This window comes from Pestalotiopsis fici (assembly GCF_000516985.1).
Source record: "Pestalotiopsis fici W106-1 unplaced genomic scaffold PFICI_Scf_9, whole genome shotgun sequence".
NCBI classification, from domain to species: Eukaryota; Fungi; Ascomycota; class Sordariomycetes; order Amphisphaeriales; family Sporocadaceae; genus Pestalotiopsis; species Pestalotiopsis fici.
In genome coordinates, this window is record NW_006917099.1 from 1,840,948 (window position 1) to 1,862,745 (window position 21,798).

General features: G+C 48.9%; 9 protein-coding genes across 9 annotated transcripts; 4 read left to right on the plus strand and 5 right to left on the minus strand.

The window, feature by feature from the left end:
- Positions 1–437: 437 nt before the first annotated feature.
- PFICI_11975 (uncharacterized protein) lies at positions 438–2,136 on the minus strand (the record flags this gene model as incomplete). Its single annotated transcript, XM_007840556.1, has 3 exons — positions 438–1,363; positions 1,417–1,834; positions 1,897–2,136. 3 exons carry the CDS (start codon positions 2,134–2,136, stop codon positions 438–440), a joined length of 1,584 nt encoding a protein of 527 aa, XP_007838747.1.
- Positions 2,137–3,283: 1,147 nt separating this feature from the next.
- On the minus strand, positions 3,284–4,557 carry PFICI_11976 (uncharacterized protein; the record flags this gene model as incomplete). Its single annotated transcript, XM_007840557.1, has 3 exons — positions 3,284–3,666; positions 3,741–4,194; positions 4,279–4,557. 3 exons carry the CDS (start codon positions 4,555–4,557, stop codon positions 3,284–3,286), a joined length of 1,116 nt encoding a protein of 371 aa, XP_007838748.1.
- A 1,219-nt stretch (positions 4,558–5,776) lies between these two features.
- PFICI_11977 (uncharacterized protein) lies at positions 5,777–7,437 on the plus strand (the record flags this gene model as incomplete). Its single annotated transcript, XM_007840558.1, has 2 exons — positions 5,777–6,458; positions 6,518–7,437. The coding sequence occupies 2 exons, from the start codon at positions 5,777–5,779 to the stop codon at positions 7,435–7,437; spliced, it is 1,602 nt and encodes a 533-aa protein (XP_007838749.1).
- A 652-nt stretch (positions 7,438–8,089) lies between these two features.
- PFICI_11978 (uncharacterized protein) lies at positions 8,090–8,774 on the plus strand (the record flags this gene model as incomplete). Its single annotated transcript, XM_007840559.1, has 2 exons — positions 8,090–8,335; positions 8,409–8,774. The coding sequence occupies 2 exons, from the start codon at positions 8,090–8,092 to the stop codon at positions 8,772–8,774; spliced, it is 612 nt and encodes a 203-aa protein (XP_007838750.1).
- A 1,236-nt stretch (positions 8,775–10,010) lies between these two features.
- PFICI_11979 (uncharacterized protein) lies at positions 10,011–10,253 on the minus strand (the record flags this gene model as incomplete). Its single annotated transcript, XM_007840560.1, has 1 exon — positions 10,011–10,253. The coding sequence occupies one exon, from the start codon at positions 10,251–10,253 to the stop codon at positions 10,011–10,013; it is 243 nt and encodes an 80-aa protein (XP_007838751.1).
- A 1,399-nt stretch (positions 10,254–11,652) lies between these two features.
- PFICI_11980 (uncharacterized protein) lies at positions 11,653–12,136 on the plus strand (the record flags this gene model as incomplete). Its single annotated transcript, XM_007840561.1, has 3 exons — positions 11,653–11,832; positions 11,876–11,957; positions 12,009–12,136. The coding sequence occupies 3 exons, from the start codon at positions 11,653–11,655 to the stop codon at positions 12,134–12,136; spliced, it is 390 nt and encodes a 129-aa protein (XP_007838752.1).
- A 1,050-nt stretch (positions 12,137–13,186) lies between these two features.
- Positions 13,187–15,232, minus strand: PFICI_11981 (uncharacterized protein; the record flags this gene model as incomplete). Its single annotated transcript, XM_007840562.1, has 7 exons — positions 13,187–13,542; positions 13,610–13,630; positions 13,682–13,977; positions 14,053–14,451; positions 14,533–14,622; positions 14,711–14,834; positions 14,908–15,232. The coding sequence occupies 7 exons, from the start codon at positions 15,230–15,232 to the stop codon at positions 13,187–13,189; spliced, it is 1,611 nt and encodes a 536-aa protein (XP_007838753.1).
- A 441-nt stretch (positions 15,233–15,673) lies between these two features.
- Positions 15,674–17,502, plus strand: PFICI_11982 (uncharacterized protein; the record flags this gene model as incomplete). The annotated part of the gene is made up of 5 exons (XM_007840563.1): positions 15,674–15,718; positions 15,787–15,909; positions 15,981–16,065; positions 16,138–16,734; positions 16,811–17,502. 5 exons carry the CDS (start codon positions 15,674–15,676, stop codon positions 17,500–17,502), a joined length of 1,542 nt encoding a protein of 513 aa, XP_007838754.1.
- A 2,511-nt stretch (positions 17,503–20,013) lies between these two features.
- Positions 20,014–21,562, minus strand: PFICI_11983 (uncharacterized protein; the record flags this gene model as incomplete). The annotated part of the gene is made up of 4 exons (XM_007840564.1): positions 20,014–20,524; positions 20,600–21,081; positions 21,232–21,251; positions 21,325–21,562. 4 exons carry the CDS (start codon positions 21,560–21,562, stop codon positions 20,014–20,016), a joined length of 1,251 nt encoding a protein of 416 aa, XP_007838755.1.
- Positions 21,563–21,798: the final 236 nt, after the last annotated feature.

Consider the following 21,798-nt stretch of genomic DNA (forward strand, 5'->3'; position numbering starts at 1 on the left):
ACCACGCACCTGAACAAGTCGCGCTAGAGTTACCTAGGCTTAAATGATCTTAGAAATCCCCGAGTGCATGCAATATTTCGCCAACAAAAATTACAATGATAAATGGATATGTCGGTATTGCCCAATGTCATCAAATTCGATATCGGTCAAAGTGAATATGGTTGTATACTTGCTTAGGTAGGGGTATCTACTATTCCAGAATGTAGTGAAGCCAATAGACTGGCTACCTTGCTGAAGCGCATCTACATTAGCAGCTGTAAACAACAGCATCCCACCAACACTAGCGTCCTCTCCTCTCTGATTCAGGGGCCCCTGCTATATCCCCTGCTATATCCCTTGCTATATCCCTTGCTCACCGGGTTGTGCCGGACGCCTGTGCGTGGTCCCGTTTACCCTGCTCCAAATCGTCTTTGGAAGTAATGCGCCCCATGATGCCATCAGAACGGGCAGGATCCCTTGGCTTTGCGCCGGACCAGCATTTTGGTCCAAGGCCAGGTAAAGAGGAACTCGTGCGCGATAATGTTCTTTGGTCGTTCCGTGCCGGGCAGGAACTTGAATTCGTATTCGGTAAAAGCCTTTACCATGACCATCTTGACTACAACGCTGGCAAAGAAGCGCCCAGGGCATGCTGTTTTGCCATAGCCGAAGTTGAGAAAGTTGGGCCCTGGTGAAGAGAATAGGTGTTCCCCCTCTGAGTTTGCATCGATTGCGCGTGCCGCGCGGTATGCTCGCAAGCCGTCAAACTTTTCTGGGTTGGCCGTGGTGGAAGGGTCGTTCTCTATGGCAAACACGGGCATGGCAACATATGTACCTGGAAGAATATGTGTACCATCCTGGAATGTGTATGCCTGCTTGAATAGCCGCTTCATGCCAAGTGTAGTCGGCGGCGACATGCGTTGCGATTCGCGCAGTACGCTGTCCAATTTATCGAGAGCGTCGTACGAATTGCCATTGTCATTCCAGCCGCGCCGAGCCACAGTTTCAATCTCGTCGAGAAGCTCATGCAGCAGCTCCGGTCCAGCGTCCACCACGTCATATAGGACGTTGACCATGCGAAGTAGCGTAGTATGCACTGTTGCGAGAGCCACCATAATCATAACGTGCCCTATAACGCTAGCACTGCGGTCACGTCCCTTGGCCACGCCACTCAACCAGCTTAATACGTTCAGATCTTCGATATTCTCGTTCTCCGGCTGCCAGGTGCCAGAGTTATTCTTATCGATTAGATCCTGGATTCTGGACCGCAAGAGCTCCTGGCCATTGCGGAGAATTCTCCAGCTTGCCCAGTACGAAGGAAGCAATCTAGACACCAAGGGTCGCATCCACAACGGGACGCTGCGAAGTACAACAACGGTTCTGAACACTAGTAACAGCCTTAGTCGGGTAGAATCTCCACGTGGTCTCTCTAGTACTCACGGTTCTCGGTATATTCCACTGCAGTGTGTAGCCACTCTGGGTTGCTCGAGAATGTCGGGCCCACGACAGGCTCGGCATTAAGTCGAGCAGAAACGTAGGCTAGTGCCTTGTAGGGCTGGAAAACGGTCCACTCCTCGCTGTCTGGCATAAACCTAGCAAAGCCGTCCGCGACCGCCTTCTCCATCTGAGGCAACATCAACGGAATTCGCGGAGTTAATTTGCGCTGGACGATGGAATGGTGCAATCTGTTCTCGAGAATCAGGTCAACTCCAGTGAATGAGCCTGTGAGATCGCCATTGAGTGCAGATGTTCCTTCTGCAACACTCGGCGGCAGACGGGATAGCTCTTCCAGCAGGGACACTGGCAAAAGTATGACAGATCCTTCATTGCGAATAAGTTGGAAGGCCTTGGCTTTGTACTGTAGGAGACGGATGATTAGTATAGATGGCACGGCGATCGTCCAGCCCAGTTGCCAATTACCTTCTCATAGCCACGCTGGGCCAATTCGGTTGCCTTCCAGGCGTACAGAATGTTCAACAAAGACTTGGGCACAAAAGGCAGAGGCGCGCCCACAAAGGGATACCCAGCTTGCTTGCGTACAAGCTTCGCGGTTGAGATAGCATCTGCTACACCATAGAGCAGCAGGGCGAATGGAAGGGCGTAGCAAAACGACCAGAATAGGCCAGAGAGGCCTGATACAACTGTTACGTGAGAATCCATGGTTTGGGGCTGTGTTTGCCGAATCTGACTACGCACGAGATATCCTCACTTTGTGACACTTAAGCGCTGCCCAGAACGATGTTATGTCGTCCATCGAAGTAGCACAAATCCTCCTGATCGCTTGCTGAAATGCGGGGTGTTATCGGCGCCGACCTCCTCTCCTCCTCGCATCGCGCCCTTCTACCTCCTTCAACTGCAGACGTTACCCCAGCAGCAGTACTATGTAACTTGGAGTGATCATATGATCAAGTACTTGGATGCTACGATGTTGGTACAAAGGGGCCCCGGCCAGTAATCAGGGCTAAGGGCAATGTACAATACGAAGGGGGTAGTGCACCCGAATGGGGGATTGAGATCAAGCCCTGCTGTCATTGAAGGCATGAAGGGCGGTCACACTATGATCCCAGGCTGGGCGCGTACGCTTATGTGTAAAGTTCGAAAATCTCATGCATACATTACTGTTGTATGTACATGGAACATGATGCGCCGCCCCTCGGATACAGGACTCAGCTAGACTCGGGTCGAGCCGTAAGGGCGCTACTACTCGGGGACTTGGGCCCTAGGTTAGTTGTAACGTGGAGGTGCATTCATGTACATTAAGGCTAGTGTACAGAGGAGGTAGTACTCGCCCTCCCTTTTGGGACTGCTAACCCACACGGTCTTTGCGCTAATTTTGGTGGATTGCCGGTAGCTGGCTGCTCAGGCTAGGGCGGCTGCTTGTGGTGTACCCATTGCATGCATCCATGTCAGCACAATATTGAAAGATCATCCTCAGATCGCATCACCGTCCGATCATCCTCTCAAGATCCATCTACCACCCTACTATCTCACCACCCGGTCCCTCTCATCGTCCAAGAAGCTGTGCAGCTTGAGCCCATTGCATATGTACCTTCATGCTCTTGCCGCTATGACCAACTGGCGTGCTGCGTCGCGACTGAAGGAGGACCGTTTTTCATATAGGGTGATAACAATTGTCGAGCCTAGAGGCAGCTGCACGGATCGGGGGAACGTTGTAGTAAGGGTACGGCAAATAATCGTCAAATCGTATTCATTTCCTACATATCCTAGGTTACTTCAACCCCACCCATTACAAATGGTATTGCATTCACTGCTGGTGGTCGCCATTGCCACCACATAACCCGAACCTTCAGTGTTGCACGGAGATGCCATTGGTGACAGCAATCCCATTCCTCAATGCTGACGGCATTGGTGGCGCTCTGTCATCATGTGAGACCGAGACCTCCTGAAAGCCCCTTCCTTGCCAATTCTCGACACGGTGAAGTTCAATCTGAGACTCGGTAGACTGCGAGCTCTTGAGCTGCTGGCTTGGCGAGCTTTCATACATCCTACGGCTCGAGCTCTTACTGCCACTTCTGTAGCTCTGGAGGCTGAAGACGCTGCGCAAGCTTCGAAAGATTGATTCCATGCCCCCTCCGCCCGAGAACAGAGGCCCGTATGTTGGTAGGCTGGCCGCCAGAATAGAACAGTTGGGTTCAATGATCAGGAAAATGTATTGCTTGGATTGGTTGGCTGTTTAATGTCATTTGTTAGTACTATTCCAAGGGCGCTGTAAAGAAGTATGCGAGCTCGATAGTGCAACTCACAGACGCGGGCATAGTCATTAGAACCAATCACTTCGCGGATGGACTGCTCCAGCAAGACCGTTCGGACAATGGCGGCCACCGCGCAAAAGGCACCGAGCCAGAAGATCAAGACAAGCGCTAGCTTGCGCTGCCTCTTCATATTGAGTCCAATAATGATTGGGATGGGCAGGCAGAGGACGATGATGTCGAGTGTGAAGCTAGTGGCCACCTGGGCCAGCCCAAAGGCTGTATCGTTGAAACGCAGCGAAACCTGAGTGAGCGGAAACGCAACCGGGTCGATCTGAACGAGAACAAGAATGAAGAATAAAATTCCCCATGTCCCAATCAGTCCAATCGCACACCAACAGACGGTTTTGAAAATAGGCGTTGAAAAGATGCGCTTGTAGAAAAGAAGCACGCTGATCTTCACGACAGCCAGCGGCCATTGCACATAGACGGAAGAAATGTAAATCAGCTATGATTAAGCCCTTGGTTAGCAGATGCCCAAAGAGACTTCTCTCGCAAGTTGAATCGGTAAGAATGGGCGAATTGAAAATACCTCAAGAGAAGCCTCCGTGCCGGTCAAAAAGTCCACATTGTAGAAGTTGATGCCCGACTTGCCAGCATAAATCCAGACGAGGATACTCAGCGCCAGTGACAGCCACCAGCTAACGAAAATGCAATAGTCGTCTGCATAGAACGGCTGCTTCGACTGTAGCCTAGCAACAACCCGAAGCCATATCGCAACAGCTGATATAATGGGGAAAAGAATCGTGACCACGACGAGCGCAGTCGTTATGAGAGAGGGTGACTGTGTTGGCACAGTAGCTGAATCCATATCGCGATGCTGGAGCAGAATACCTGGTTGTGGATCTGAGGCTATAGTAGCACCATTCGTCCTATTTTGCGATGTTCTAGGACTGGGTCTTTTTCCATTTCTCAAGGCGCAACTCACCTGGCAGGGTGGGGTTCTTGTCCAACTTAAAAAGTCATTGGCATCACTGTAGAGGCTATGGTTGGTCCTCGGTTGTGCACACCTGCATGATGTCTGCTATCTATTTTCTCACGCAACTTCTGAGTAAGACCCTAGCTGGTAAAGGATCGGCATGGGTAGGCGAAATATTGGAATGGATCGAGGAGGGTGGTCAGGAGCGCCACCTTGATTGCATCCTAGACTTAAATCGACCGGGCTGCACTCGAGTTATCATGGCGATAATATCGTTGTATTGGATTGAAATTCTTAGAGTACGTGCATGAGCACTGACCTAAGGCATGTAATTCGGTATGGTATAGAATACGCTGCGATCTAGGAGCTGTGTATATCGAATGACTAGATACCTAGGGCCTCTGAGTCCAATGATTGTGTTCTATGATTAAGCGAATTCGTAGTTCGTGCCTCCAAGCTGCGTTTTCCCGGTGCCCCGATTGAAACTGTGACCGGGGAGTTGATCATTCATGCCCTGGAGAACACTATGTACTACAAAGATGAAGTGCAAGGATACCCGTGTGCGTGGCCAAGGAACATGAGCTATCCATGCGCCTGTTTGGAGCTGAGATATACGTGCATCTTTCCGTACTCTGAGCAGTCAATAGGATCTTTCTCATAAATACTTTTTTTTTTCTTTTTCGGACCTCTGTCTTTCAGCAGGGTCCCCTGACCTTGTAGGGATGGAGTAGGCCAACTGGCCACCCTTTTCGCTAGATTGATGCATTTCAAAGAATAAACGGGTGATCAGTCAAGCGCGTTATGCTTGCTGGCCAGGCCCGCCTGTTACATTAGACTATATACTTGTGCAGCCCTTGCTCGTTGATACGTTCGCGAGTTATTTGGGAATTTGGCCATATGTCCGTGGCTACAGCCTTGGCCTGGCTCGGACTACATTTTGTGCCCGACATACCTACTTTATGCATATCATATTACTTCTCCCGTACGGTAATACCAGACCTGAGCGTACGCCGAATATCTTGTTCTACCAAAGCCTTCGACTAGGTGTCCTGCCAAGAAGTTCAGCTTTAATTCTCAAGTTAGGAAAACCGCGAGGATCGCGCTCAACGACATGACGCCCTATAGCGATTTGAATGCGTCAGCCGCACATTTTGATGCGATTCAGCAGTCGCTCGATAGCCACCATATAGCATTGTACTTGTTTGCTTTTGCGATCGCAGTGGGCATAGCTTCTGTGCTCAACTCCAATAGCCCTGCAAGTAAAGATGGTCTATTCACTGTCAACAAGCGCTTCTCATGGGAGCCTTCATACTTTTCGCGACTCCGGTGGATAACAAATGCTGATGTGATCATGGACGAAGCCGACATCAAGGCGCAGGGGCGACCCTATCGCCTGGCCCGCGGCGACACGGATCAGATTGTGCTGCCTGTGGAAATGATACCCGAATTGAATGCTTTGGGAATGAACGTTCTTAATAGTCGTGAATCTCATGCTTTCGGTCTACTTGGTCATCTCACAGGCATGGACGTGGTCCGACACACCAGCTTCCATGTCCGTGTGCTCCTGTCCTACATCAGCCCAGCTCTCCCAAGCTTGTTCGCTTTGACGGGGAAGCGCATTGCGGCAGGACTCGAGAAAGAGTTCTCGCAGAGCAACGAATGGACTCAAATGAAGCCACACAGAGCAGTGGTTCGCTGCATTGGGGAGGCTATTGCCCTCTCATTGTTCGGGGCTGAAATGACGGAAAACAACCCCGAGCTCGTTCATCTCACACACGAGCATACCAACAACGGTAGGATCCGAAACTTTCCACCAAATTTGAACTCGATGCTCATTCATATGGCGAAATAGTCTTTCAAGTATGCTTTGCCATGCGATGCGTGCCACAATGCCTGCAGCCCATTCTCGTCTGGCTCCTTCCCGCTAAATGGCGCTTGCTCAGTGGCTGGGCAAAGTTCAGGAGCTATGTTATGCCCAGAGTTGCGCAGCTAAAGGCACAGAAAAAGAACATCGGCAGTGAAGAATCGGAGCCCGTAAATCCAGACGTCATCTCATGGATGGTAGAGGACGGCCGTAATGAGCTGGAAAGAGACCCCAAAGTCCTAACGACGCTTGTTGGTTCTATCGCAGCTGGTTCGACCTATAGCATCACCAATTTCTGTTGTCGGACTGTTCTAGATCTTATCTCACACCCAGAGACTCTGAAGATCGTCCGAGAAGAAATTCGCCAGAAGCATGCCGAAATTAACGGACAATGGACTGCTGCCGACTTGGCTAGTCTGGAAAAACTTGAGTCTGCCATGAAGGAGTCCTCCCGCCTTACTCCTGGAACTCTGCTCATTTACAGTCGTGTGGTCAAGAAAGACCACGTCCTATCTAATGGGCTTGCCCTCAAGAAGGGTCAATTTGTTACAATGTCCGCTTCGCAGCGAACTATGGACCCTTCCATCTTTGAGGATCCTCTTGAATACAAGGGTTTGCGCTTCTGTGAGGACAACAAGATCGAAGAGCATCGCGCCAAGCCGTTCAGCAGCATCAATATGGACACTCTGACCTGGGGTGCTGGCAGATGGGCCTGCCCCGGGCGTATCATCACTGATATGTCGGCCAAGATCTTGCTTGTAAAGCTCTTGGACGAGTACGACTTCGCGTTCGTAGGGGATAAGCCTTTGCAGCGCGCGATCATGCACGAATTCCTCTTCTTCCACCCCGAGAGCTATATGTTGGTTCGACGCCGACGAGATTCTTCTGGCATAGTCTTCGTACAGTAGATAAGATAGTTTGGGATAGTCATTCCTCCGGTATTATCCAAATAACAAAGCAGAGCATCGTCTTTTTGTTGGGGAGAAGGGGGGGGGGCATCGAAAGAAACTACAAATTGTCAAACTGAATATTCCCGTGTAGTATTGATGTTTCCAATAGCCGCAGGAAGCGTCAGTTAGTAAGCCGCCGATCATAAGAACGGGTCTTGGCTGCTGTTGATGCACAATGTTAAAAATGTGATGGTTATGGTATGACTATTAGATGTTGTTTTTGTTGAGTTGTTTAGGTCCAACTGTGGTTGGAATGGTCAAATATATACGTGTGGTGGAGAAGCTCTCCACTTGTTCCTCCATTTTGACACACAATGCTCAGCTAAGCTCAATACATGCCTGCCCAATACCTGGCTGCAGCTTACATTTCCTCGATTGCATGCCGAGCAAGATAAATAACAGTCGGTTACAGCATCCTGGCGCTGCGTTGCGTCAAGCCGCTTGACTCATCTCAGAGCATAGTGTACACCTACAATATTGCGGCACAGGACCCGCAGTGCCCCAACCTACCTAACCTTAGGCAATTTGAGCTGAAGCCTATATATAAGCCGCCCGATCTCGCGTGCCCATATCCTTCCGTCACACAGCTGATCAGCAAACTGCACGCACGATGAAATCAACACTATCTGTTTCTCTCCTCGTGGGTATGGCCTGCGCACAAAGCGCCGCTGTCACGCCGGCTCGTACCCAGACGGTCGTGGACCTGTTTCTTGGCGCCAAGAGACCGGGCAACTACTCGTTTGACGGCAGAGTAATCACAGCCGACTCTACAGCGACAACGTACGAGATTGTGTGCAAGTCAGGTGCACTGAATCTTCCCGGATTTCCCACCACCACGTGCGATCTTCGAGACCCGGTATTTATCCTTGAAAGATTTAAATGTTTGACATTCATGATCCGCTGACCATTGTATGTGTTCCGCGGTGAAGCCATGGACTGTCACCAATGGGCCTTCCTTGATGATAGGTGTGCTTTCGACTGCCATTGCAAATGTTACAGCACTTTTACAAGAAACGTGCACTGTGGAGGACCGTACTGCCGCGTATTGCAACTATACTTTTGCAGAGAGTATAGGAGGGACTAGCACTTCCACATCTTATACCACTGTGATTACAGGCGATAATTACTATGAGTATCCAGTCGCAATCACGGCCGGGACGGAGAACTTGCCACTAGCTACCACCACAAGCGAGTCAGCTAGCCCAACGCCGACATCCGGATCCTTCAGGTCTACTCTTGATATGATGATGCTACTAGTACTAGCTGGTATCATTGGGATTTGGATAGGCTATTAGATGCTGTCACTTTCATTTTGACTCCCGATGTCTGAGTCCGTCATGCAGACAAAGACTCTAGCAGAATAGTACATGAATCATAAAATGCAATGGCGTTTCCAATTATATGTCGATAAAGTGGTGCGCTTGCAAGCTTATTTTCTTTTCTGGCCATGAATGGCGAAGTTTCGTTGCTTGCCCACCACGGCTCATCCCTTGACACCCAAATATAGAGCAATATATTTTCATAAAAGTGGTCCGATACGAGGTATTCTTTGCAAAACGTGACAATCTTCTACTTCACTCCTTACACTTAACCCAAAGCGTACTTTGCCCTTCTATATCACGGCTTTCAATTTCTGCATGTCACAACCCGCAACCATAGAAGAAGCTACCACGCTTGGCACTCTTCAAGGCTGAATACCTCATCTGTCGTGAACTTTTGAGGAGGTGTTTTCGATGACGAAAAGGCTTGGGAAGAGCTACATTTGGATCGACTCCCTGTGCAGTATCCAAGATGACGATGACGACTGGGAATAGGAGTCCATGCTCATGGCATCCATCTATCGGAACGCACTTGGCAACCTTGCCGCCACTGCCTCCAAAAATCACAAGGAGGTCTCATCCGTCAGTACGGAGAGCATCTCTCCGCGATCCGTATCTGAAATGAACTTCTCTGGAGTTTGAAATCTCCCTACGATGATATGACGGACACGGAAGGCTCTCCATTAGAAAAGGTACGATTGAACCATTTTTTCACTCGGTTTTCGAATTCAGAAGCCATGATATGTGCTTATTTGTTGCTATTGATCACTGCACGTTTCATGAATGGCCATTGGTGTGAGCGTGTTACTTACAACACGGGAGGGTTACCTGTGATCATGGGACATGCCCCTAAGCAGTGCACCTCGAAAGGGATCTAAATATTAGTATGATAATTGTTAGAAATCGCATTCCCTTATGTGCTCCTACCCTTTACAAACTCTGACCCGACACCGATACTTTTACAGATAACTTGATCTCCCTGTACACACCACAGAGTCCAGCTCTCTCATTTCAGCACTTGGCGTATTGTCAAGTGGAGATCTCGCAAATCCACTGTCAAGTTGACTTGTCGAAGACTTCAGATATGACAAATAGTGGAAATGAGTGTATTGGTACGCGGTAAAAGGACTGCAGAGGTACCTAGAAACAGTGCTGAACCCCGGTACAGCCCATATGGTAGACTCATGCTGCGAGCCATTCACTATGGATGAATCACTCCAACTGATTCTGTTCAGTCTCATCCGCAAGCATCTCCCCCTGCGGCCTGTCAAACAATGATCCAGTGCATCTTTCCGCCGTCTCAGTATCGTAAAGGAGCATCTCGTCCCAGGCCCTGCCAAAGAAGCCACCAGTGCATCTGTGGACAGTAGCAGTGTCATGGAGCAGTGGCTCGCTGGTGTTGTTGGTCGGCATGTCAAGACCGTTTGGATAACTCATGTTTCGAGTGGCGTTCATGGTGATGAATCATGCTAGAAAGAATTAGAGCACATAGTTTGTCGCATTGAGATATACCGACTCACCATGCACACATGTGTGAAGTTGTACAATGAAACTTGGTGTTTGTAGAGAAATCTAGAAAGTTGTTTTTGTGCGGGAGCATGACATGGACTTTATACCCATTTCGCTCGACCCTCCAACTCTCTAATGACCTTGACTGGATTTTAAACTTTGACTGATCATTCATGAAGAGTCAATTGCAGAGAATATTGCTTCAAAGGGAATGTCAATTGCGTTCAAGGCTAGGCAAGTATCAGTGAGACCACTGATTAATGGCGTTCGAACGAACTGATTCGGGCAATAGGAACACTTCAGAACAAGACCCAAAAGATTGCGAATCGAAAATCTGAATCATGTGCGATTGTCATAAAAGATATAGTGATGGCCAGAACCATTTAGACAGAGCCATTAGATTCATCCAAACACATTCAACTAAGAAGGCTTGCTTATTAAACTATTTTGATGACAAAAGTCAAACTCAACATGGGCTGACTATCAGCTGGACATCACGGAAAGCGTCTCAACCGACTACGATACTTCCAAACCATCACTATTGCGGTTTAGAAACAATTCAGAGATACTGCTATTGTTTTGTTAGGTTTAATGATGTCAAAGCAGACAACATCAATTTTGACAACGCTAGATCTGAACCGCGTGGGGTCCAACTATATCGGCCTCAATGATATCAGCCTCGATGATACCGTTCTCCTCAGGCATGACAAGTAACTCACAACACATTAGAGTCTTGTCAAATCTTGACTAGAACAAATATCAAATGCATGTGACTGGTCCATCAACTTCCTTCCTAGAACAAGGCCAAACTCTATACGCCTAGGAAGCTTTTTCCGCGAACCTAGCCTCTACTGAGGTTTAGACAGAGTTTATTCCTGCTGCAAGAAGAGGTGATAGTACTTAGTGAACTTTGATCGAAGCGTAGACAGAGTTTGTGCTTCCATGATGGTAGAGGTTTTATTATAGACCGAACTTTGATTGAAACTCTAGCTTTAATCACACTAAATGTGGGACGAGGGAAAGTGGTTTTTTTCAAGAGCACCCGTCGTTCATTCAAGCACTGCGGTTGTTAGAGCCTCATTCTTGCTACTAATTGTCGCCGCCGACTAGCGACTCAACTTTGAATTCCTGTTGTTCGACACCCAACCATTACAAGCAAGCATTGTGTCTTATTCTGGTGCTCATGATGGTACACTCATCCATGGCACGCTCGTCTCTTTATTTTCTCAAGAGAGATGATCTGTATGATTCAGAGAGGCTCTACGAAATTAGGAGAGATGATTTTCCTGATATTCCACAAACGAATCAGCGAACAGAGTGCATTCAGGACATACAGATACAAAACATGCGTGGGCGAGACCTCGCCCTCGACGTGAACGGATTTTGTTGCATCCAGTTGGAAACTCACCCTAATTCTGATGACCCTCAATCGCAGGAAAAATTTCTTGCTCAATACTTTCCCTTGCTCACAAAAGCTGTCAAGGATCTAATTGGAGCCAAGCGCGTTCAAATTTTCAACTACGAGGTAAGCTGCATTCCTGACAAAGTCCCAAGCTCACATTTGATAGATACGCAAAAGGCATCCTGATTTCCGTGCTGGTGAAGGCGGAGACTTCAAGCATATGCAGCCGGCCGCAATGGCACACATCGGTTTGTCCTGCCCGAAGATCGCATCCCAGCTCGAACTGAATCATTTCACAGACGGAACTCTTAGTGATTCCCAGCGTCTCGTGCAAAAGATGAATCCAGATCACTATTCGGCGCTTTCTAAATATCGGTGTCAAGTCCTCAAGTACGTGGTCAATCATGCTTGTGAAAGCAGTTTCTGACAAGACAAGTGCGTGGATGCCTCTCAGAGGTCCGGTGCGCGATTGGCCACTATCACTTTGCGATGTTCGCTCTATTGAGCCTGCGGCGGACTTGAAGCCATGCGATGTTGTTGATATACAACAAGTATCGGAGCAGTATTTAGTGCATTATCGCCCAGAGCAGAAATGGTGCTATCTAAAGGATCAGATGCCCGGCGAAATCTGGATTTTTCGGCAAGCCGACTCAAATGGCTTATTAGGTATGCATTTGTTCCTTGCTTACCTACATAGGTGGGTATTTGACTTGCAGCTGTACCTGAAAGCTAATATTCCACGATAAGGAGTCCCGCATGCCTCTTTTCCATACCCCGAGTTCGCCGTTGGTGATCCTTTGCGGGAGAGCATCGAGGTCAGAATGCTTGTTTATTCGTAAATGATGGAGTAAAAGCTGGCATCTAGCATAAATTTGTAATCAAGGTAATTAGGCTTGAATAAATGCTGGAAGCTCATTCATTTGAAAAAAATAGCTTGATAAGTATCTCATGAGTGATCACTGTCAGCGAGATACTTTGCCGATGATGTGTCGAGGGAAAGTCCCTTGCTTTTCGAATAATCCATCTGACTAACTTTTACAATTGTTCTGAAGTTATTCGTACAGTACATGAACAAAACTCTTGAGATTCTCCTAGGTTAGTGCACTTTCTTGTGGGGAATATACCCGACGAGGATATATCGGCAGCGATGAGGTGTCCCTGGTTGACCAAATTCAAGATTCCCATACCTAGGTTAGCTAGCTCCTAGTGTCAATGCCTAAGGCGGGCCCCGGCGATCGACCAGTTTTTACAGAGGATGGGGTGACCCCCGCTCAATACGCCGCAGCTATTGTTGCACTTATATCAACCATACTTAAATTATTAGGTACATACAGCTATAAATTTTAATCTAAATATTTACTTTCAGTATTATGATATATTAGTTTTACCAGGTGATAAACACTAAAAGAAGGGTCGTTTTCCTCTTAGACTCGGCCTGGCCAAACGACCTACCTAGAAGGCTATACGTTTCGCTTTCTTAAGCTTCTGTAGGACTCTCTCCTTGCCTTGCATCAATAACATCAGTTGGGGGGCTTGGGGCCTGGTTCTTTTTCCACAGAAGCAATGCAGCGGCGGCCTGCGCGACGCCACAGGCAATAAGGGCGTACATTTGGCGATTGTAGCCTTTCGACAGTACCTGTCTGGCCTCATCCCATAATTCCGGCGAGATATCTATATCGGCTTGGCTGTAAGTTTGTATCACACGATTGGGATCAGAAATGCCCAGCGCGGATAGTCGAGGATAGACATAGCCGTTGAATATGGCGGTGGTTATCGCCACCATAATAGTGCTTCCTATAGCTCGAAATTGATTCGCTGCCCCCATAGCGACCGCTGTGCAGCGCATTCCGAATTAGTGTCTTACACTGGAATATGCTAAATCGTCGACTAAAGTGCTTACCATGATCGCGCTTTTCAGCCACTAGGGGTATAGTCAGTATAAGCGTTTGAAAGCTTATACCACAGCCCAAACCAGCAATGATTTGGTACGCATATATGGCCCGGGGAACTTCGACAGACGATCCCATGGAGGACAGGAGTGCATATCCAAGCACCTGAAGTAGCGCTCCAACAATGACAAAATAGACAATGGACACCTTGGCTCGTTTGACCGCGTTGGCGCTGAGTATGGTTCCTACAGAGAGTCCAGCGCCGAACGGTATAAGTCGCACTCCAGCGTTCAGGCTGGATTGGCCATTGACTAGCTGGAGTCTCTGAGGAATTTGTAGGTTTGTCACAGTCAGTGGTCCACCCTGAAGGATAATGCCACTGATTGAAGTTGTTAGCTCGTATCACAAACAGGAGGGTGTCCCGCCTCGGAATGACAAGAGATAGACAACATACAGCAGTGCGCCCACCATGACCCGGCTGGTGAGAAAGCGCCAGGGTAGGACGGGCTCGCGAGTGGTGGTTGCCAGCGTCACACGACGCTCCCAGACCATCAGTGCTATCCACAGCAGAACAGAGACCACCAAAAGGGTAATGAAGTAGGCAGAATCCCATGCAAACCGCGAACCGGCTTCCTGGAAAGCAGCAGCCATGGACATGGTTGCCAAAAGTAGCATCACACAGCCCGGTATGTCCAATCTGTCCAGAGGTCGAGCAGGTGGCGGCGATTGACTGGGGCGGGATGATTCTTTGTTGTGGGGAAAGCCAGATGGAATGCCGACAATGGCCATGGCGAGACCCACGACGCCGATGGGCACGTTGAACAGGAATATCCAGCGCCATGTCGTGACAGAGCTGATACCACCTCCAGCTATGGGTCCCAAGACCAAGGCCAACATGACTGCAATGCCCATGTAGGTCATTTGCACCGGATACTTTTCCGGGGGTACAATCTCAATGGTCAAGATGGTGGCGAGCGCATAACTACCACCACCGCCCAAGCCTTGAAAGGCACGCAGAATGATACTGCACGACGTTAGCCACGAAAGACTAGTCACATCTTGTGCGTATAGTAGAACATGGTTTCGGGAAGGGCGACAAAGTAATGACTTACAGCTGCTCCATGGTTTTGGCGGCGGCACAACAGCCTGAGAAAATGGTAAAGACAAGGATGGAGAAGATGTAGACTGGCTTTCGGCCAAAGATGTCGCTAAACTTTGCCACGATCACCACGAAACCTGGTCGACATGAACATTTAGGAACGCCACTTTTGAACAAGCTCTCTGGGCGCCAAGGAGAAGGATCACTTACCCACATAGCCCAAGAAATAACTGGCCAGAATCCAGCTTGCCCTGTCAAAGTCGCCAAGTTCTTCAGCAATAGCGACCAGTGAGGTAGTCACGATAAATATCTCTGTCTGGACCAAGAAGAGCATCGTGGCATTCAGAATGGTTACTATCCAAAGACGCGGGCCGTGGAGGCTGCTGTCAGTGGCTATGCTGTCCTTTTCGTTCGGCTGCGTTGGGCTTAATGCAGCCGCATCGTCAACTTTATTGTCTTGGACGCCAGCAGGAATGTTTGTTGCCGCTCCATGATTAGAACCGACAACATGGTGAATGTCGTCTGACGAATACATGGCGCTGAGAGGGAACTGCAAAAGAGAATGTGGGGAACCAGGTAGTGCCCGTTGAGGTGCGGCGCGGCGCGAAAAGGAGTGTGTTGCAACAATCTTTCGAGGGTAAAGAGGTTTGGAATGGCCTTATACCCTTCAGGGCTTATCGGCAGAGGACGCAAGGAAAATATAGGACTTGGGCACCTAACCCAGGTAGGCATTTTACCCTGCAGGGACCCTACGCGCAGCAGGCGAAATGAACGGACCTGGGGGCGGACGGGCTAGACAGGACAGTACAGTAGTACCTAAGAGACGGCTAATATGCAGCCTCCCCCGCCCCGACAATTATCAATTACTGAGCGTAGCATTTATTGATCCAACATTGTTTGAATCATTGATCGGTCGTGCATTTCTCACACTTTTCACCATTCAACGCCGTGCTCATTCTACTGTTACAAGCGCATAATGGACAACAAACTTCAGTATGCTGCAGGCTTCATCATTACCTTGGTAAGTAAGACTTTATCCAGTTTGGCCAAGTTACTGCTGCTGACCACCAACTATCGCTTTTTCATTAGCTTTTGGTGTTTCTGGGCTCCCGCCTGCTCTTGAATCCTCTCAGGGGATACCCGGGGCCTTTGGTGGGCCGGATTACAAACGGCTATGCTGGCTGGCATGCCATAAAGGGAGATGTTCATCTCGTAACATACCGAGATCATTTGAAATATGGTGAGATTAACACTGACCAAACAATCTGTGAAATGCATGATAGATTGTTCTAACGTCCAAGGGAAAAGGACCTGTCGTTCAGCAAGCCCCAAACAGACTCGTGTTCAACACGTTGACCGCCATCCAAGGTAAGTATCATGAGAATATACTTTACCGTTTCAGAGATGCCCTGGTTAGTGTCATGAAACTTACTTTGCCAGATATATACTTGAACCCTCGCGTCGCAAAGGCTCCAATCTATGCGTATGCCCGCTTTCGAAGCACGCCGAGCGTCTTTACTGCACTGGACAGAGCCGACCACCGACGTCGGCGCAGAGTCGTGGGACAGGCCATATCCGAACGCTCCATGCGCGACTTTGAGCCAATCATGATGTCGCAGATTGATGTGTTTCTCGCAAAACTGCTGCGCTCTAGCCAGCAAAAAGACGTCGTTGAAATGACGTCGTGCTGCAAGTATCTCGCCATGGACGTTGTAGGACTCCTCGCCTTTGGTGCTTCTTGGAACACACAAACGGAAGAGAAACTCAGAATCCTACCTAGGGCGTTTTCTGCCCTAAACCCCCGGGTATACCTGTTCATGAATTGGCCAAAGACACACAAGATTGACCCGGGAGTGCAATGGCTCGTTCGCGAGCGCATTGAAAAGTTCCGTAAAATCCTGGCAGGGTTTATAGCTGATCGCATGGCCCTGCCCAGAGACGCAAAGCACGACCTCTTTTCATTCGTTGCCAGCGACGAGAGAATTGACCAGGCGCAGAACGAAGGCATCCGGAAAAGTGAAATATGGGGCGAGGCGGGTGTGTTTGTGAATGCAGGCAAGTCCGCGCCTATCAAATATTGATGACATGGCTAGTGCTGACGATTTGATAAAAGGTGGAACAACTACAGGGACAGCCATGTGTACCGTCTTCTACTACCTTTCCAGGAACCCATCAGCCTACGCAGAACTCGCTTCAGAAGTGCGGACGACGTTCTCCTCCGGCCGTGACATTCGTCATGGACCAGAGCTCGCGGGGTGCAAGTACCTCCGCGCCGTCATTGACGAGTCCTTGCGTATTTCTCCTCCAACGCCTGGTGTCATGTGGCGCGAGAAGGATCCGCTCTCTCCCGAGCCTCTCATTGTCGATGGTCACGTCATACCTCCAGGAACCTTTGTAGGCGTGGGCACTTACAGCTTGATGCACAATCCAGAGTACTTTCCAGAGCCATTTGCTTTCCGTCCCGAGCGCTGGTTGGAGGGCGGCAACGATGAGACCCCTGAGGGAAAGGATGCACGGTCGGCAATGCGGCGCGCCTTCATTCCTTTCATTCTGGGCGATCGTGCCTGTGCCGGTAAGGCTGTGGCGTACCTCGAAATTAGCCTGACTGTCGCCAAGACAATGTGGTATTTCGATTTCCAGAGGGCCCCGGGACTGACTGGTGAGCTTGGAAGTGGCCGCAAAGGTGCCGGCGGGGGTAGAGATCGGCCAGATGAGTACCAGCTTTACGACTATTTCATGGCAGACCATGAAGGACCCAATTTGATTTTTAGCCCCCGAGACAAGCATTGTGAGGGACTGGTCTAGTAAGTCCTAGTCAGAACGGCATTGGAACTGGAATCAAGTACCAAGTTTCCGGGATGTTCATCCTTCATGGCTTGTACCGATGGAGCCCTGATCCTTTTAAAAAAGAAAACCCGTGGGGGGCAAGGATGGTTTCGGTCTGCATTTCTTTTCATATCTACGTCGAGTACAAATCAAGTGTCACAGATTTGATTAATCAAATACAAAAGTGCCATTCATGGTACAGTCATAGTTGTATATTCCGTGATCGCTGTTGCAAAAGATATAAATAACTGGACTCAATGAGCACAGCCTTGTCATTGAACTCGAAAGTACACTTCTGGGCTGGAAAGTGCAAGTTCAAAAGAGGGGTAGAAACAGCATACCAAGCTGACATATACGAGCTTAGTGACCACTTTCACGACCCACATTGATATGCTTGGCAATTATTGATGTATGCAAGCATAGTCGGTCCGGTCGGGTCGAAATCAAGGGAATGCTATCCCTCATGCACGGCCCTTTTCGACTTTAAAAGTCTTTTTTCCTTGACGGATCGTGTATGGGTGATTGGTTCATGATGCCCAGAAAACGGTTGGGCTGGTAGCTTTTCTTGGTTTCAACGGTAGACCTTGTGGCAGTGGGCTTTAGGACGGAGCAAGAAACAGGGGGAACTTTTGGGGTCCAAACGGGCATGTTTGTCTGATGATACGGGCTTTGTGCGACGCTTGTTGGCTTCCCCGGTAATTATCTGGCTGAGCCGCAATGGAGAAGTTCGGGGCACCTTGTCTGCCCTACACACCGACAGGGATCCTCATCGCAGAAACAGGCAAGATATCCGTATCCGCCAGGTCGCTTCCACTATCAAGGAGGATTCCACGCCACGAATCTCGAATCAAAAGACCAATCTAATACTAGTGCTACATATATTGCTACGTGCTACATATCAGGTAGATGACCGATAGGATTGACTGCATGAACTGGGGTACTAATGTTCATGAGATTGTCAATCTCGGGGTTGCGTTGGAGTGGTGGAGGCAGCGATGGCATACTGCAGATACCGGACCGGTACCAGGCGAGCCAGGGCTTGGCTCCCAAGAACCTGTCCACCAATGCTCCCGTCGCGTTGGCACTTACTATCATTGATGGTAGGATGGGTAAAAAAGCGCTACGGGGCAGGTACCGAATTCATTGCAGGGGGGGTTTTTCCGGTCGACTGGTCTTCGTAGAGCTTTGTTGTACACTGCCCATGTCAAAAACCTGACCCACTGCGGTCTTTTAGGCCTGATACCATAGTACTAATGTTTGCCAGCGACATGAATAACCAGATTGTCAGCAACGTCCAACAGAAATAACTACGCCGAGAATTCCAAGAATCCGCTAACGTATGGCTTTCTTGCGTTCCCTTTGGGAAGCATGGACCCTTAGCGTCGTCAATTGCCGTGCAAAAGCCGGTCGCCCAGCCATGAATGTTGGAGAACAATCAGTATATTTTCCCAGCTCCTTCATCCTTCCGGCAATTTGTCACCGAGCGACAAGATCCGAAACCTGCACACCCGCCCCAGATAGTCCCCCCTAAACCACTTGTACTTCACGCAAATACAAAAGAACATATAACTGTTGAACAAGGTGATGCTTTCCTATTGGAGCTTAAACTGGTCTGATGTGTGTTGTATTAATCTACATTATGGTTTACGCCTCTTAGTTTTGAAGAGGTGTACGCTTGTTTTGGTGGCCCTGGCCCATTCCCGGGAGGTCCCGTACACCCATCTAAATATCATAGTGTTGATCAGTGTGCTCAACCACACCCCAGTGTATGGGAACTATAATCACCATTTAACGATAATAAAAAGTGTTCCCCCCCCCCCCCCCCCCCCGGTTTTTTTTATTAAAAAAAAAAGATATTATTCAATTTTTATATTCATAATATCAAAATTAGCACTCCTCACCGGAAGAGCACTTATCGGTTTATACCATAAATTCTACAGTGGTCTCAGAGCATGGATCCAATCGTCTAAACGGATGTCACACCCGATCTGCATATTTTCTTATCTCCCAATGACCCATCCCCAATATTGAAACCAGCCCCCCATAATTAGGATTATTAGCAGGTCAGCTTATTGCCTATGCCTGGCGCTGGCGGTTCGTCATCTTTTCAAATTAATTTCCCAAGTCATTATGAGCTTGGGCGATTCATGTGCATAACCGCTAGTCGACCCCTTATGATCTGCTTATATTGCATTCATGCATGTAGGCAAGTTTTTAAACCTTATCGGGTAATTCTAGCCTGTGCAGATGTTAATTGTGAAAGTTTGGTGCTGTGAAGCAGTATGGTCGCTCTTTCGAGAAGTCCCTAATCGCTATGTTATAAGGGTTGTTGTGATTGTTGTTGTTGAAATTTTACGCTTATAGGTTATAGTCACTCTTGTGTGCTTTGTGAACATTTGATTGTTTATTAAACGCCGTTATAACCGCAGTGCTAAATACGTCTCCGTCCTGATTCTTGCATAGTTAGTATCGCTTTACCTTGCTGTCCATTTAGGGGCCATGCTGTCCAAGCCCTCGAGCGCTGGATGCGTTGAATCTAGCGGATTCTTCCATCTCTATTATTGCGGTATTCCAAGTGCCGTCCCCCGGTAACTTGGCTAGCTCGGAAACGCTGGACGGGTAGTTGTTGTAGCCTGACTCGAGATTCTCGGCATCCCGCGTCTCCATTAGATCCAGGTCTGACTGGGTGGGCTTTCGCCGTTTGCCGTTGCTACCACCAATGCTCCACGACGGCGGTGTCTTCCTGGCCCATACAGAGCCGTTGCTATTGCCCTTAGTACTGTCTCCAAGTCTTGTCCACGATCGGAACGTCGAGACGAGAGACACAACCCATGCCTGCTTTGTAAAAGCTCTCGGAATTCCGGGAGATGCAAACACCACCATGACAAAGGTAGCTTCACCGTAGGCCCAGATCATGTTGATTGCACCGCCTCGGGTTGAATTTGCAATGTAGTCCATTACCGTGTTGGAATGAATACGCCCTATGGCGCAAACGAGAACACTTGGATAAGCAAGTTAGCCAAAGTCATAAAACAAATGATAAGACGATCGAGGCGGCGAGAACAGAGAGACTCACAAGACACCGAGAGAAAACACAAGCGAAACGCCGATCCGACGTTGCTTTGTCAATTTCAGTTTCCAGATGACCGGTTGTGGCAACAGCAAGATGACAATATCCATGACTAGGTTGATGTATGAAGTCGCAATGTCAGTAGACTTTTGCGAGTACAGATCCGCGCAAGTACCGTCCACCCATGGCTGCCAAATCTTCTTTGGTGGATTGCACCTGCGGCAGGTCATGATGATGGCCACGCCGTAGGCAACTGTGTTGACGACAATCATTGCCGTCGTGGCCCAGAAGAACCAGTTTCTTGTTCTTGTTGGGACAAAAAGATGCCTCCATTCCAGAAGAATGGCAGCTTTGGCGAAAAGCATGACCACTGCGTAGATGAGTCGATAGATCCATATCCACTGGACAAGGTCGTCAGCATGTGCATGTCGCAAATCAAGTGCACCGGTAGAGTAAATACCATTGACCATTGCAAAGACGTCCCAGCACTAATGTTCCATCTATCAGTCATGAAACCAACTAATCTGATCGTGTGAATGACCACTGCAGTGAGAGCCACAAAGGGTATCTGTTCTTGGCGTGAGCATGCGAGAATATGACAAGATCTGAGATGGACGCATCGTCCCAGTTTCACGTACATATGCAGTGAAACCAAGATCTATCATTGGAAATGGTTAGCATACATCTCTGCTCGCAACCGCATTGCCCCAGATCCACCAGAAATGACCTACAATCTTCAAGCTTCATGTTCCGAACGACGAAAACTCTCGAGTACAGACGAAGCAGACCGGTGATGATAACGAGTGCGAAGAAAGTCGCCATTACCGGAATGCCGATATCATTACGGTTCGGTGGGTTGATGAGATTGGACACGGTGCCGTTGGGTGCTGCAAGAGCGGGAGAAGCGAGGATGTCTGCCTGTTCCGCCGAGGACATGCTGTCCCAACCCGGGAATGAACTTGAACTCATCTTGAATGTCGCGATGGTGAAGCCTCTTGAGATGGTTCGTTGGGTTTGAGAGTCCAAATCCGTCCCGTCGCAATCCGATCTTTACCATACAGGTCGCACTTGCACGTGTGGAGCTGTGAACGCTGTCGTTGAGTTTTCAGACGGTAAGAAATGGCACGTCTACACCTTTAAGTTGAGAGCGCGCACCCTCGAAGTGGCCAAAAAGCGGGCTGACCCAAGCTGCGGTGCCTATTGCT